Source organism: Schistocerca serialis, chromosome 3 (assembly GCF_023864345.2).
Source record: "Schistocerca serialis cubense isolate TAMUIC-IGC-003099 chromosome 3, iqSchSeri2.2, whole genome shotgun sequence".
Lineage (NCBI taxonomy): Eukaryota > Metazoa > Arthropoda > Insecta > Orthoptera > Acrididae > Schistocerca > Schistocerca serialis.
The window spans coordinates 578215687-578229718 of NC_064640.1; the positions used below are offsets into that span (position 1 = coordinate 578215687).

General features: G+C 42.9%; 1 protein-coding gene across 4 annotated transcripts in view; it reads right to left on the minus strand.

The window, feature by feature from the left end:
* The window catches only part of LOC126470469 (syntaxin-binding protein 5), a 1027167-nt gene that overhangs the window by 39775 nt on the left and 973360 nt on the right, over positions 1–14032 (minus strand). For all 4 annotated transcript variants that reach the window (XR_007586213.1, XM_050098331.1, XM_050098330.1 and 1 more), the window contains one exon: positions 6833–6928. Coding sequence is in view for 3 of the 4 variants with exons in the window: in XM_050098331.1 (XP_049954288.1) it covers positions 6833–6928 (96 nt within the window). In the remaining variant the exon portion in view is untranslated. The remainder of the gene's footprint in view (positions 1–6832; positions 6929–14032) is intronic.

A 14032-nucleotide genomic window follows, 5' to 3' on the forward strand; every position in this document is an offset into this window, starting at 1 on the left:
AGTGGATAAAACGAAGAACCCGAGCAGCTGCTCCTGGGTCATCCGCTAAAATGGCATCCGGAGTACATGGCAGGCCAAGATCAATGCGCAGTGTATTAAAATTCGGACAGGATGTTAAAATGTAGCGTACCGTCAGCAATTGCCCACATGGACAGAACGGCGCCGGCACTGCCGTCAGCAGATGGCGATGGCTGAACCAGCAGTGTCCAATTCGTAACTGGGCCAAAACGACCTCCTCCCACCTGGCGTGAAGGGGTCATCCAAGCCGTGGGGAGAGGTTTCAAGGCCCGAAGCTTGTTTTCAGTAAGTGGAGCCCAATTGGCATGCCACAACGATAAAATGCGCTGACAAATGACCCTGCTAAAATCAGATGAAGGCACACAACAAGAAGCTGTCTAAGGCTGGAGGACCGCAGCCTTGGCTGCGGCATCTGCCGTTTCATTCCCAGGGATACCAACAGGGCCAGGAACCCACATAAAGGTAACTGGAGAACTGTTGTCTGCCAGCTGCTGAAGAGAGCATTGGATCCAGGGCACGAAAGGATGAACCAGATACGGATCACTGAGGCTCTGGAAGGCACTCAGGGATAATGACATAAGCAGAATGTCGGTGGCGGCAGATGTAAAGAACAGCCTGGTAGAGGGCAAATAGCTCAGCTGTGAATACAGAGCAATGGCCATGGAGCCGGTATTTGAAACTGTGTGCCCCGACAATAAAAGAACACCTGACACTGTCATTGATCTTAGAGCCATCTGTATAAATGAAGATCATATTAATGAACTTTGAATGAAGTTCGACAAACCGGGAGCGGTATACCGAAGCTGGGGTAACATCCTTTGGGAGTGAGCTGAGGTCAAGGTGAATGTGAACCTGAGCCTGGAGCCAAGGTGGCATTTGGCTCTCGCCCACTCAAAAGGTTGCAAGGAGTGAAAAATCAAGGTGCTGAAGGAGGTGACTAAAGTGAACTCCAGGGGTAGCAGGGCAGATACATACAACCCGTATTGACGGTCAAGTCAGTCATCAATAAAGGTACGATAAGACGGGTGGTCGGGCATTGACAATTGCCAACAGGCATATCGGCAAAGCAGTATATCGCGCTGGTAGGTTAGTGGCAATTCACCGGCTTCAGCATGAAGACTCTCAACGGGCCTAGTATAGAACGCTCTGATCGCAAGAGTATAGAGTATAGTGTATAGAGTTGAGGTGGCGTAAGATGGACGGCCGTGCAGAGGAGTATACAAAGCTCTCATAATCCAGCTTTGAGAGAACGATCGACCGATATAGGCAAAGTAGGATGGTTCGATCCGCTCCCCACAACGTACCACTGAGAACACGGAGGACATTTAGAGAACGGTTACAACGGGCAGCCAAATATGACACATGTGGAGACCAGCTAAGTTTCCTGTCAAATGTAAGACCTAAAACTTTTGTTGTCTCCACGAATGGTAGAGCAATGGGACCGAGACGTAAGGACAGTGGGAGAAACTCTTTGTAGCGCCAGAAGTTAATACAGACAGTCTTCTCGGCAGAAAAACGGAAGCCACTGGCGACACTCCAGGAGAAAAGACAGTCAAGACAACGCTGAAGACAGCGCTCCAGGAAACATGTACGCTGCGCGCTGCAATAGATGGTAAAATTGTCCATGAAAAGGTAGCCTGAGACATCAGCTGGGAGGCAATCCATTATTGGATTGATCGCTATGGCGAAGAGAGCGACACTCAAAACTGAGCCCTGTGGCACCCCATTCTCCTGGCGAAAGGTGTCGGACAGGACAGAACCCACACGTACCCTGAACTGTCGGTCCATTAAAAAGGCATGAATAAAAAGAGGGAGGCGACCACGAAGGCCCCATGTATGCATAGTGCGGAGAATGCCCACCCTCAAACAGGTGTCGTAAGCCTTCTCCAAATCAAAGAACACAGCCATGGTCGGTCGCTTCCGCAAGAAGTTATTCATAATGAAGGTCGACAAGGTAACCAGATGGTCAACAGCAGAGCGGCGCCTGCGAAATCCACATTGTACATTGGTAAGCAGGCATCGAGATTTGAGCAGCCAAACCAAACGAGAGTTGACCATTCGTTCCATCACCTTACAGACACAGCTGGTAAGGGAAATGGGTCGATAACTGGAAGGCAAGTGCTTGTCCTTTCCCGGCTTAGGAATCGGAACAACAATAGATTCGCGCCAGCATGTGGCAACATGACCCTCAATCCAGATGTGATTTTAAGTACGAAGAAGAAAACCTTTACCCACAGGAGAAAGGTTCTTCAGCATCTGAATAAGAATAGAATCAGGCCCAGGAGCGGAGGACCGTGACCAGGCAAGTGCATTTTCAAGTTCCCGCATGGTGAATGGGGCATTATAACTTTCATGATTCGAGGAGCGGAAGTTAGGCGGCCTTGCCTCGTCTGCCTGTTTTCGGGGGAGGAAGGCAGGGCGGTAATGTGCGGAGCTTGAAACCTCTGTAAAAAAGCGGCCAAAGGCATTGGAGACATCCTCAGGGGCCACAAGAACGTCATCCACAACCGTCAAGCCAGAAACTGGTGAGTGGACCTTAGTGCCAGATAGCTGGCTCAGGCTACCCCAGACAACAGAAGAAGGAGTAAAACTGTTGAAGGTGCTTGTGAAAGCAGCCCAGCTGGCTTTCTTGCTTTCCTTAATAACACGATGACACTGCGCACGTAAAGCGTCTCTACATGCTGCGGTCCACCAGGGGCCGGTATGCAATGTGGAGAACAAGTAGTATGACGGATGGAATATTCAGCAGCAGTGAGAATGACTTTCGTGTGGTGTGCGACCTGACTTGCAGCTTGCGAAGGTTTGATCCTGAAAAGTCGCCCTGGAAGAGAAGAGCCCCCAGTCTGCTTCGGAGATATTCCAACTACTTGACCATGGAGATGGGGTATGATACAGGAGATGGATAACACAAGGGAAGTGGTCTCTCGAATACGTATCAGAAAGTGCGTACCACTCAAACCAGCGTGCAAGTTGGGTAGTACATATAGAGAGGTCTAAATGGGAATAGGTGCGAGTTGTGTGCGAAAGAAAAGTAGGGGTGCCAGTACTGAGGCAGACAAGATTGAGGTGGTTGAAAAGGTTTGCTAACGGAGCCTCTCGCGTAGGATGCTGGAGAGCCCCAAAAGGGATGGTGGGCATTGAAGTCTCCAGTCAACAAAAATGGTGCAGGTAGCTGAGCAATAATTTGGATCATGTCTGCCCTAGTAACGGCAGACGATGATGGAGTGTAAACGGTACAAATGTAAAATGTAAAAGTGGGGAGAGTAATTTGGACGGCAACTGCCTGCAGGTCAGTGTGCAATGTGATGGGATCATAGTAGATATCATCCCGGACCAGCAACATAACCCCTCCATGAGCTGGGCTACCTGCCACAGGGGGCAGGTCAAAACGCACAGAGGCATAGTGTGCCAAGTCAATTTGATTGCATGGGCGTAGCTTCGTTTCCTGGAGAGCTATGACGATCAGAAAGTGCAAGCGTAGCAGCAACTTTAAGTCCTCTCAGTTGGAACGAATGCTGCGAATATTCCAATGAAGAAGTGCCATCTTGAGAAGAAAAAGAAAAAGGAGAAGCAAGAAGGGGTCACCTCGAAGGCCGCTGAGGGCCTGGCTTCGAGTGAGCACTGCTGCTGCTATCAATTGGCGGAGAGTCATTGTCCATTTGTTCAATAGGTTCATCGGCCATCTTGTTAAGATGACCGGGAGGGGGAGCTTCCTCCACTGGTGAACGGCCAGATGTTCGGCTAACAGCAGTGCGGCCCCGCGAAACGGATGACGGCCTGGGGCAGCAACTGATGGATGGCGCAAGAGAAGAAATGCGTCATGGCGGAGAAAGAGAACTTTGCTTCCTATGAGCCTTCTTGGAAGGTCATTTAGTCGAAGTACTGGTCGATGGCTGGGAGTTTGGGGTACGTAGGAAGTCTTCATGGGACGGTTCCTTCTTGAAGGCCCGTGCATCTGACTTTTAGGTCTTAGTCTTGGCAGAAGCTGATGAAGGTGCTTGTGTCTTATGGGTGACGGGAGGAAGAGGAGACGTTGACTGGGTGATCTTAGCACTGTACGAACGGACAACCATAGCGCTAAAGGTCAGATTGCATGTCTGCGTCGACACCTCCCTGGTAGTCCGAGGAGAGGCGAGGACAGTACTGTATTTCCATGCTGGGAGCAGCGTGGGCTTCCTACTAGCAAATAGCTTGCGAGCAGCCGAGGTGGACACTTTCTCTTTGACCCGAATTTCCTGTACACAGCGTTCATCCTTGTAGATGGGACAGTTGCGGGAGGACACTGCATGGTCACCCTGACAGTTCACACAACGAGGAGACGGAGGTGGACAGTCACCCTCATGGGCGTCCCTGCCACAAGTGACGCATTTAGCCGCATTAGAACAAGACTGGTGGGTGTGATTAAAACGCTGACACTGGTAGCAGCGCGTAGGTGTTGGAACATAGGGGCGAACAGAGATAACCTCATAGCCCACTTTGATGCACGAAGGCAGCTGAACACTATCAAAGGTAAAAAAAAGTGTCCGGGTCGGTACAAGGTCATTGTCGACCTTTCTCATGACCCTATGGACAGCCGTCATGCCCTGCTCAGTGAGGAAAGACTGAACCTCCTTGTCAGTCAATCCATTGATTGATCTAGTATATACCACACCATGTGATGAAATCAAAGTGCGGTGAGCCTCCACCCAGACAGGGAACGTGTACCGGAGTGTGGCCCGAAGGAGTTTTTGTGCTTGAAAGGCACTCTCAGTTTCTAACAACAAGGTACCATTATGCATCCTGGTACAAGACTTGATAGGTCTGGCTATGGCATCTACGCCCTTCTGAATGACGAAAGGGTTGACAGATGAAAAATCCTTTCTGTCCTTAGTTCTAGAAACTACTAGGAACTTCGGGGCAGGTGGTAATACTTTTGTCACTGGTGGCTGGTCATGTTTCCATTTTTGGGCAGAAGACGAGAGAAGAAGGAAAGAAATCCATTGCGGATGAATCCCCCATGATTAGTAGATCTCCGATGGCGCGCTCCTTCCTTGTGGGGACACTCTCAGAGGCTGCTCCCGCCTTAGGTGAATGTTTACACTTCAGGTCACACCTCCTGAGAAACGGACGGAGGGACCAATTGGCCTGGCCTTTACCAGGGGGTACGTGCGTGCCTTACTTGTCTACCCAGGACGGGGAATTATGCATTACCCCGTCACCAGCTACGCGTCCGAACGGGTGGGTCGGCCTTCAGGCACGCACAGGGAGGAAAGAAGAATTGGAAGAAAAAGGGAGAGAGGGAGGAAAGGACAGACTGTCTCAAACACCGAGGTGTAGACCATAGGGTGGGCAAGAAGGAAAGGAGAAGGAGGCAAGGAGAAGGAGGCAAGGTATAAAGTAAGGAAGACAGTAAGAGAGGGAGAAGGACAAAGAAAGGAAACAAACGAAGGAAGGAAGAAACCAGAATAAACGAAAAACCAAAATGACCACAAATGTAAGTCATGGAACCATCCGTCTCCGGACACAGGTGCAAACTACCCCCTTGAGGGGGAGGGACTTGTTTTAGTTGCCTCTTATGACAGGCAGGAACACCTCAGGCCTATTCTAACCCCCGGACCCGCAGGGAGTACCATTCTCTTGATGCCTGTGAAGAAATTTTGCATCATTTCCATGCTGAAGGTGATGCATTTCTAAGAAAATTGTTACAGTTGATGAGACTTAGGTCCACTATCACCAACCAGAAACAAAAACGTCAAGCAAGAAATGGTACTGCAGCTCATTGTCAAAACCAAAAAAATTCCACACTCAACTGTCTGCTCAAAAAGTCATGCTCATTCTCTTCTGGGATGCTAATGGACTAATTTTGGAGCATTATATGGATAGGGGAGTGAGAGTAACTAGTACTTTTTATTGAGACATGCTGAAAAATTAACTTCACCCTGCAATCAGGAGTAAACGACAAGGACTTCTAACTTTAGGTTTACTGCTACAGCATGACAACACATGACTACATACAGCTTGTGAAACAGCTGAGGCTATTCAGGAAATTGAATTTGAATATCTGGTACACCCTCTGCATTCACCACACCTCAGTCCTATTGTCTCAGTGCGGCTGGTCCCGGCGGAGGCTCGAGTCCTCCCTCGGGCGTGTGTGTGTGTGTGTGTGTGTGTGTGTGTGTGTGTGTGTGTGTGTGTGTGTGTGTGTGTGTGTGTGTGTTTTTGTCCTTAGGATAATTTAGGTTAAGTAGTGTGTAAGCTTAGGGACTGATGACCTTAGCAGTTAAGTCCCATAAGATTTCACACACACATCCTATTGTCTCATCTGTTTGGTGCACTCACTCAAAGAAGCAATGGGAGGCAGGCATTTCGAAAGTGGTGATGAGGTGAAAACCACAGTGTGTGACTGACTACACATGAGGCCAAAATAATTCCTTCACTGGGGTGTCTACGCACTTCCAAAGTGGTGGAATCCCTGCACTCAATGTCAGGGAGACTACATCAAAAAATGACATTAAGTTTTTCATTCATTGCCACAATTAAAAATATTATAGCACTTTTAAGGTTTTCATTTGCATTACCCTTGTATCATCACTTCATGTACTATGTGGACAAGTGTTATATACTTTTCAAGCTGTTAAAATCTTGCTGAAATTTAGTAGGCTTATTAAACATACAGATTTGGAAAGACATTAATGGGAAGATGATGTTCTGTAGCTCTGTGTTACCTGTAACTTTTCTCAATTTTCTCCATGCTTGTACATGAAAAACAGAATACCTGGCAGCTATTTTTCACCTTACAAATGACAACAGAACACAAATTTGACTATTTACTTACCAAAACTCTGATGAAACAGTAAATTTCTGTACTTCTGAAGGAGAGCACAGATAAAGACCGTGGCCACGATTACTAAAGCAGAAAGTCCTTGCTATCCTGTAAAATAAATGAAAGCAAAAATAATATTAATCTGACTATGAAACAATTCAAATTATAGAAATGGGCGTGTACTAAAAGAAGAACTTTGCAAAAAAATGACAAAACTTACACTAAGGATGGTACATGAAAATAGAAGCAGATATGAGACAACAAAATGAGCATAATAATACCCTTACATTGATGTGTAGAGACTTTATTGAAAGAACTAAGGCTTTTTTATTTACACTGACACAAGCTGCAATTTATGTATTAGTTTGTTTTTATAACAGAATAATAAATGCATCACAAAAGAAACACATACAACAGATAAATGACTTCACACAATTGACAAATTTTTAAAATGAAAACAAATTTACCTACAACATGAATACTGTGAACAAAATTACCAGAAAGTGCATGCTCTTTGAAGTGGTGAGGGAGAAAAATTGTAATTACTGTAGCATAGTGCATACAGTTTTAATAAGTACGAATGTCAAATATCAGTGAGCATTAACAACGAAGTCATTAATAACAGTGGTTTCATTAAGAAACACGTTTAGCTTTATATTAAAACTCTCAAAATATCCTTGAAACAGATGGAACCTACAGAAGTGGTCTAGTAACTACAATGAGATAACTGAATTATGACACAGCTTTGGGCAGACTGGTTAGGCTACCATGTAATCCCAACACCCCTCACCTCCAATTTATATTGACATTCACATAAATAGGTAACCATCTTAAAATAAAATAGTAATGCAGTTTTCTATGCAACAACGTACACATCGCTCAACAAACAGATATTAAGCAAACAACCTCACAAATCAGCAAGCATTATTAAAAAAAAAAAGAAAAGAACAAATCATACTGAGCAATTTATTTGCAAATGGGCCACATAGAAGGATATCAGTACCACCATAAACCATACTGATTGATAGGGAATGAACAATACTGAATGCAAGTAAAGGAGCACTGGGCAGGAGAACAATATCTTCAAGAGGTTTCTGCAACAATACAGAGGTAACACGCAAAAACACAATGCAGCTATGAACTTTACCTTTCTTGTCCTTGTCCACAATTTTTCAGCACCTGTGTAACTAAACTGTATTATCATCTTGCCAATGTTCCACCCCTCACCTAATTACCATCTAATACACTAAATACTCCTAGCAAACATTCCTTCTTCTCCCAATTTTCTTTTTTTTTCCCCTAAGAGAAGAAAAGTCCTTGTACTGACGCAGCATCCTAAGTGTTTGCATCAAGTGAATCTTTAACAATGTTGCATAACTATAATCATCTTCTTCTGTATTTCTGTATCATATATAACAGTGAGTGGAAAAAACTCGTTGACATGCAAGGACTGTTTTATTGTATGAATGCATACTAAGGGCAGAGAGAGAGAGAGAGAGAGAGAGAGAGAGAGAGAGAGAGAGAGCACAAGCAAGAAATCACACGACTGAAGCTTGAGATTCTGGTTTGATTCTGTACATTCTAATGTGCACTTAACATTTCTGCATGCACTTTATAGGATTGTAACATGCAATTACACTTTTTTTCAGCATCTGCTGTGGCCTTGATCAAATTATTATACCATAGAACAATTGTAACATCTATCATGCTTAATAATTATATAGAGGGTCACATGCATTTACACTGCTGTAGCTTTCAATTTTTATCCAGTTAAGATCTACCTTCATCTCATTTCCACAGATTTTTCATGCAGTTTTGGTTTTAAATATGTTTATTGAATTGGTCATTTTATTGGCCCATGCAAATATGCAACTGCGGTATTACTGTTTTCTACTTAGTTGCAAATATTAACAATAATAAGTTCTGCAATTTGTTTAAACTGAGACAAAACACATCACAAACAGTGCAAAAAAGAATTGAGACAAAGATCAGCATAAATACATAACCAACACAAGAAAACTAGTACCCATTTAATCAACAGAAAAATGATTATTCATGAACTGATGTTCCTTTCAAATTACTAAGGCATAAGATAGATGGTCTGATTAATTTGTGTGTTTACGTAATTCTTTGTCTTCAATACTTGTTAGTTTGTATATGAAAGGGGCAAAGTACATAAAAGGAATCCAAGGTCCAGTCACACTGCTAGCAAGTGATGGTAGATTGGAGTCAACAACTACAATTATGTGCAGGTATTCTAGTGAAGCTGAAATCCCTTTAAGTGGAGAGCAGATATCATATGTTGTAGTAAAGTGACCACTAGCAAAACTGTTCTTAAATTAATAAGATTACACTTCAAAACAACTTGGGTCACACACATGTGACTATCCCACACAGAACATAAAACTAAACTTTTCCATTTTCATCAATTGGCATCTTAGTTCAGTCACTTCCTGAGACAAAATGTACATTGCTAATTTATCATTGCAGTTCCAGCAGAGATATTTGTATAATACACATTTTGTTGAAGGGACTGGGGTACAGAAAAGGAGAGAAAAAGAAGAGGATATGACTAAAATGAGGAAAACACTAACAGCACCTTTCCTTGAAATTTTAATATGACAGTATTATTTCTTGAGCTGAACTGGAGTGGCTCATGTACAGTGAACAAGAATATTTCTTATGTTTTCCAACACTACTATTCTTACATTAATGAAATACACTGGACGAAAAAAAAAGTGTCCAGTAGTGGGAGTGAATCACAGGTAACACCCATCCACAGGTTGTCTGAGAAGTCCCCTATACCCCTTTTGACTTCGCACAATTAAAGAAAATAAATAACTGTTTCATTGTTATATCTGTTCTGAAGTTTGCAAAAAACATTATTGGCAGTACTGTATTGTTTTGTTACAGTTCTGTATTGTTTCAGTTGCAAAGCAATGGCTGACGTGAGTGCACACACTTACACTGATGATGATTGATTAGTGGCTAGTATATGGTTACATAGACATCCGTAGATAGGGAGAATAGTGACAGACATAGTGAGGTTTGTTTTTTTTTTTTTTTTTGAGAGATTGCTTTGACCAGGTCCCACCTTGTAAAGCAACCCTGCTTGATTGGAAGTCATGTGCTTTTGTTTCAGGTAGTGTCAAAGACAGGCCACATACTGGACATAAGAAAACCCAAGAGGAGACATTTACCACCATCACTCAGTCAATTGAGAGATCTCCAGTGAAACCCATTCACAAAAGTGCAGCCGAGCTTCATGTACAACTGTCAACAATTCGTGCCCACATTGTAAAAGGTTTGAGAAAGATATGCAGCTTTACTGTATGATTAAATGATGATGGTGTCCTCTTGGGTAAAATATTCTGGAGGTAAAATAGTCCCCCATTCGGATCTCCGGGCGGGGACTACTCAAGAGGATGTCGTTATCAGGAGAAAGAAAACTGGCGTTCTACGGATCGGAGCGTGGAATGTCAGATCCCTTAATCAGGCAGGTAGGTTAGAAAATTTAAAAAGGGAAATGGATAGGTTGAAGTTAGATATAGTGGGAATTAGTGAAGTTCGGTGGCAGGAGGAACAAGACTTCTGGTCAGGTGACTACAGGTTTATAAACACAAAATCAAATAGGGGTAATGCAGGAGTAGGTTTAATAATGAATAGGAAAATAGGAATGCGGGTAAGCTACTACAAACAGCATAGTGAACACATTATTGTGGCCAAGATAGATACGAAGCCCACACCTACTACAGTAGTACAAGTTTATATGCCAACTGGCTCTGCAGATGACGAAGAAATTGAAGAAATGTATGATGAAATAAAAGAAATTATTCAGATTGTGAAGGGAGACGAAAATTTAATAGTCATGGGTGACTGGAATTCGAGTGTAGGAAAAGGGAGAGAAGGAAACATAGTAGGTGAATATGGATTGGGGCTAAGAAATGAAAGAGGAAGCCGCCTGGTAGAATTTTGCACAGAGCACAACATAATCATAACTAACACTTGGTTTAAGAATCATGAAAGAAGGTTGTATACATGGAAGAACCCTGGAGATACTAAAAGGTATCAGATAGATTATATAATGGTAAGACAGAGATTTAGGAACCAGGTTTTAAATTGTAAGACATTTCCAGGGGCAGATGTGGACTCTGACCACAATCTCTTGGTTATGACCTGTAGATTAAACCTGAAGAAACTGCAAAAAGGTGGGAATTTAAGGAGATGGGACCTGGATAAACTGAAAGAACCAGAGGTTGTACAGAGTTTCAGGGAGAGCATAAGGGAACAATTGACACGAAGGGGGGAAATAAATACAGTAGAAGAAGAATGGGTAGCTTTGAGGGATGAAGTAGCGAAGGCAGCAGAGGATCAAGTAGGTAAAAAGACGAGGGCTAGTAGAAATCCTTGGGTAACAGAAGAAATATTGAATTTAATTGATGAAAGGAGAAAATATAAAAATGCAGTAAATGTAGCAGGCAAAAAGGAATACAAACATCTCAAAAATGAGATCGACAGGAAGTGCAAAATGGCTAAGCAGGGATGGCTAGAGGACAAATGTAAGGATGTAGAGGCCTATCTCACTAGGGGTAAGATAGATACTGCCTACAGGAAAATTAAAGAGACCTTTGGAGATAAGAGAATGACTTGTATGAATATCAAGAGCTCAGATGGAAACCCAGTTCTAAGCAAAGAAGGGAAAGCAGAAAGGTGGAAGGAGTATATAGAGGGTCTATACAAGGGCGATGTACTTGAGGACAATATTATGGAAATGGAAAAGGATGTAGATGAAGATGAAATGGGAGATATGATACTGCGTGAAGAGTTTGACAGAGCACTGAAAGACCTGAGTCGAAACAAGGCCCCCGGAGTAGACAACATTCCATTGGAACTACTGACGGCCTTGGGAGAGCCAGTCCTGACAAAACTCTACCATCTGGTGAGCAAGATGTATGAAACAGGCGAAATACCCTCAGACTTCAAGAAGAATATAATAATTCCAATCCCAAAGAAAGCAGGTGTTGACAGATGTGAAAATTACCGAACTATCAGTTTAATAAGTCACAGCTGCAAAATACTAACACGAATCTTTACAGACGAATGGAAAAACTAGTAGAAGCCAATCTCGGGGAAGATCAGTTTGGATTCTGTAGAAACACTGGAACATGTGAGGCAATACTGACCTTACGATTTATCTTAGAAGAAAGATTAAGGAAAGGCAAACCTACGTTTCTAGCATTTGTAGATTTAGAGAAAGCTTTTGACAATGTTGACTGGAATACTCTCTTTCAAATTCTAAAGGTGGCAGGGGTAAAATACAGGGAGCGAAAGGCTATTTACAATTTGTACAGAAACCAGATGGCAGTTATAAGAGTCGAGGGACATGAAAGGGAAGCAGTGGTTGGGAAGGGAGTAAGACAGGGTTGTAGCCTCTCCCCGATGTTGTTCAATCTGTATATTGAGCAAGCAGTAAAGGAAACAAAAGAAAAATTTGGAGTAGGTATTAAAATTCATGGAGAAGAAATAAAAACTTTGAGGTTCGTCGATGACATTGTAATTCTGTCAGAGACAGCGAAGGACTTGGAAGAGCAGTTGAATGGAATGGACAGTGTCTTGAAAGGAGGATATAAGATGAACATCAACAAAAGCAAAACAAGGATAATGGAATGTAGTCTAATTAAGTCGGGTGATGCTGAGGGAATTAGATTAGGAAATGAGGCACTTAAAGTAGTAAAGGTGTTTTGCTATTTGGGGAGCAAAATAACTGATGATGGTCGAAGTAGGGAGGATATAAAATGTAGGCTGGCAATGGCAAGGAAAGCGTTCCTGAAGAAGAGAAATTTGTTAACATCCAGTATTGATTTATGTGTCATCAGGAAGTCATTTCTGAAAGTATTCGTATGGAGTGTAGCCATGTATGGAAGTGAAACATGGACGATAAATAGTTTGGACAAGAAGAGAATAGAAGCTTTCGAAATGTGGTGCTACAGAAGAATGCTGAAGATTAGATGGTTAGATCACATAACTAATGAGGAAGTATTGAATAGGATTGGGGAGAAGAGAAGTTTGTGGCACAACTTGACCAGAAGAAGGGATCGGTTGGTAGGACATGTTCTGAGGCATCAAGGGATCACCAATTTAGTATTGGAGGGCAGCATGGAGGGTAAAAATCGTAGAGGGAGACCAAGAGATGAATACACTAAGCAGATTCAGAAGGATGTAGGTTGCAGTAGGTACTGGGAGATGAAAAAGCTTGCACAGGATAGAGTAGCATGGAGAGCTGCATCAAACCAGTCTCAGGACTGAAGACCACAACAACAAACAATGATTTATACTGTTGTTTGTGAATGAATTATCCAGCAATAACATGGAGCAAGTGCAGCCTTCCACAATTTGTTGGCACAATTCCAAAATGCCCTGTCTCACTCAAGAATGTTATTTTCTGATGCATGTGCAATATAGCACAGTTCACACAGGAGAAATGTGGTCTTCTGGTCTAAGCAAAACCCCCATTATATGCAAGAGTTGGAAAAGAACACACCTAATTTTATGATATAGACTGGGATTTCATCACAATACTTGTCCAGACCACATTTCTCCGAAGGGTACATGAATGGAAATTCTGAATTGGACATATTGCAAACATGGTTAATACCTCAGGCCAAAGAAAAAGCAATCATGCATCATGTGTGAATACAGCTAACAGAGCTCCAGTACTCCTTGCTATACAGATTTGCGAGTTTTTTGATAAAGAATACTGATGCCACAGCTACAGGCACACACTACAAGAAGGGTAACAAGAGTGATCCACAGAACCACCGTCCAAGATCTTTGATATCCATCTGTTGTATAATCTTGGAGCATATTCTGAGCTCTAACATAATGAATATCTCTACTACAATGACCTCCTCCATGATAACCAGAATGGATCCTGAGACCATCAGCCATGCAAAGTCCAACTCCTGTTCCTTTCACATGACATTCTCAAAACAATACATTAAGGCAGTCACACAGATGAAGTATTTCTTGACTTACAACAAGCATTTGACTCAGTATCACGCCAACAATTGTTAATGAAACTATTGTCATAGGAGTATCAAACAAAACTTGTGGCTAGATTGAGGATTTCTTTGTAGGGAGGCCGATGCACATTATCTTGGGTAGAGAATTACTGACAGACGTAGAAGTAACATCAGACATATCCCAAGGAAG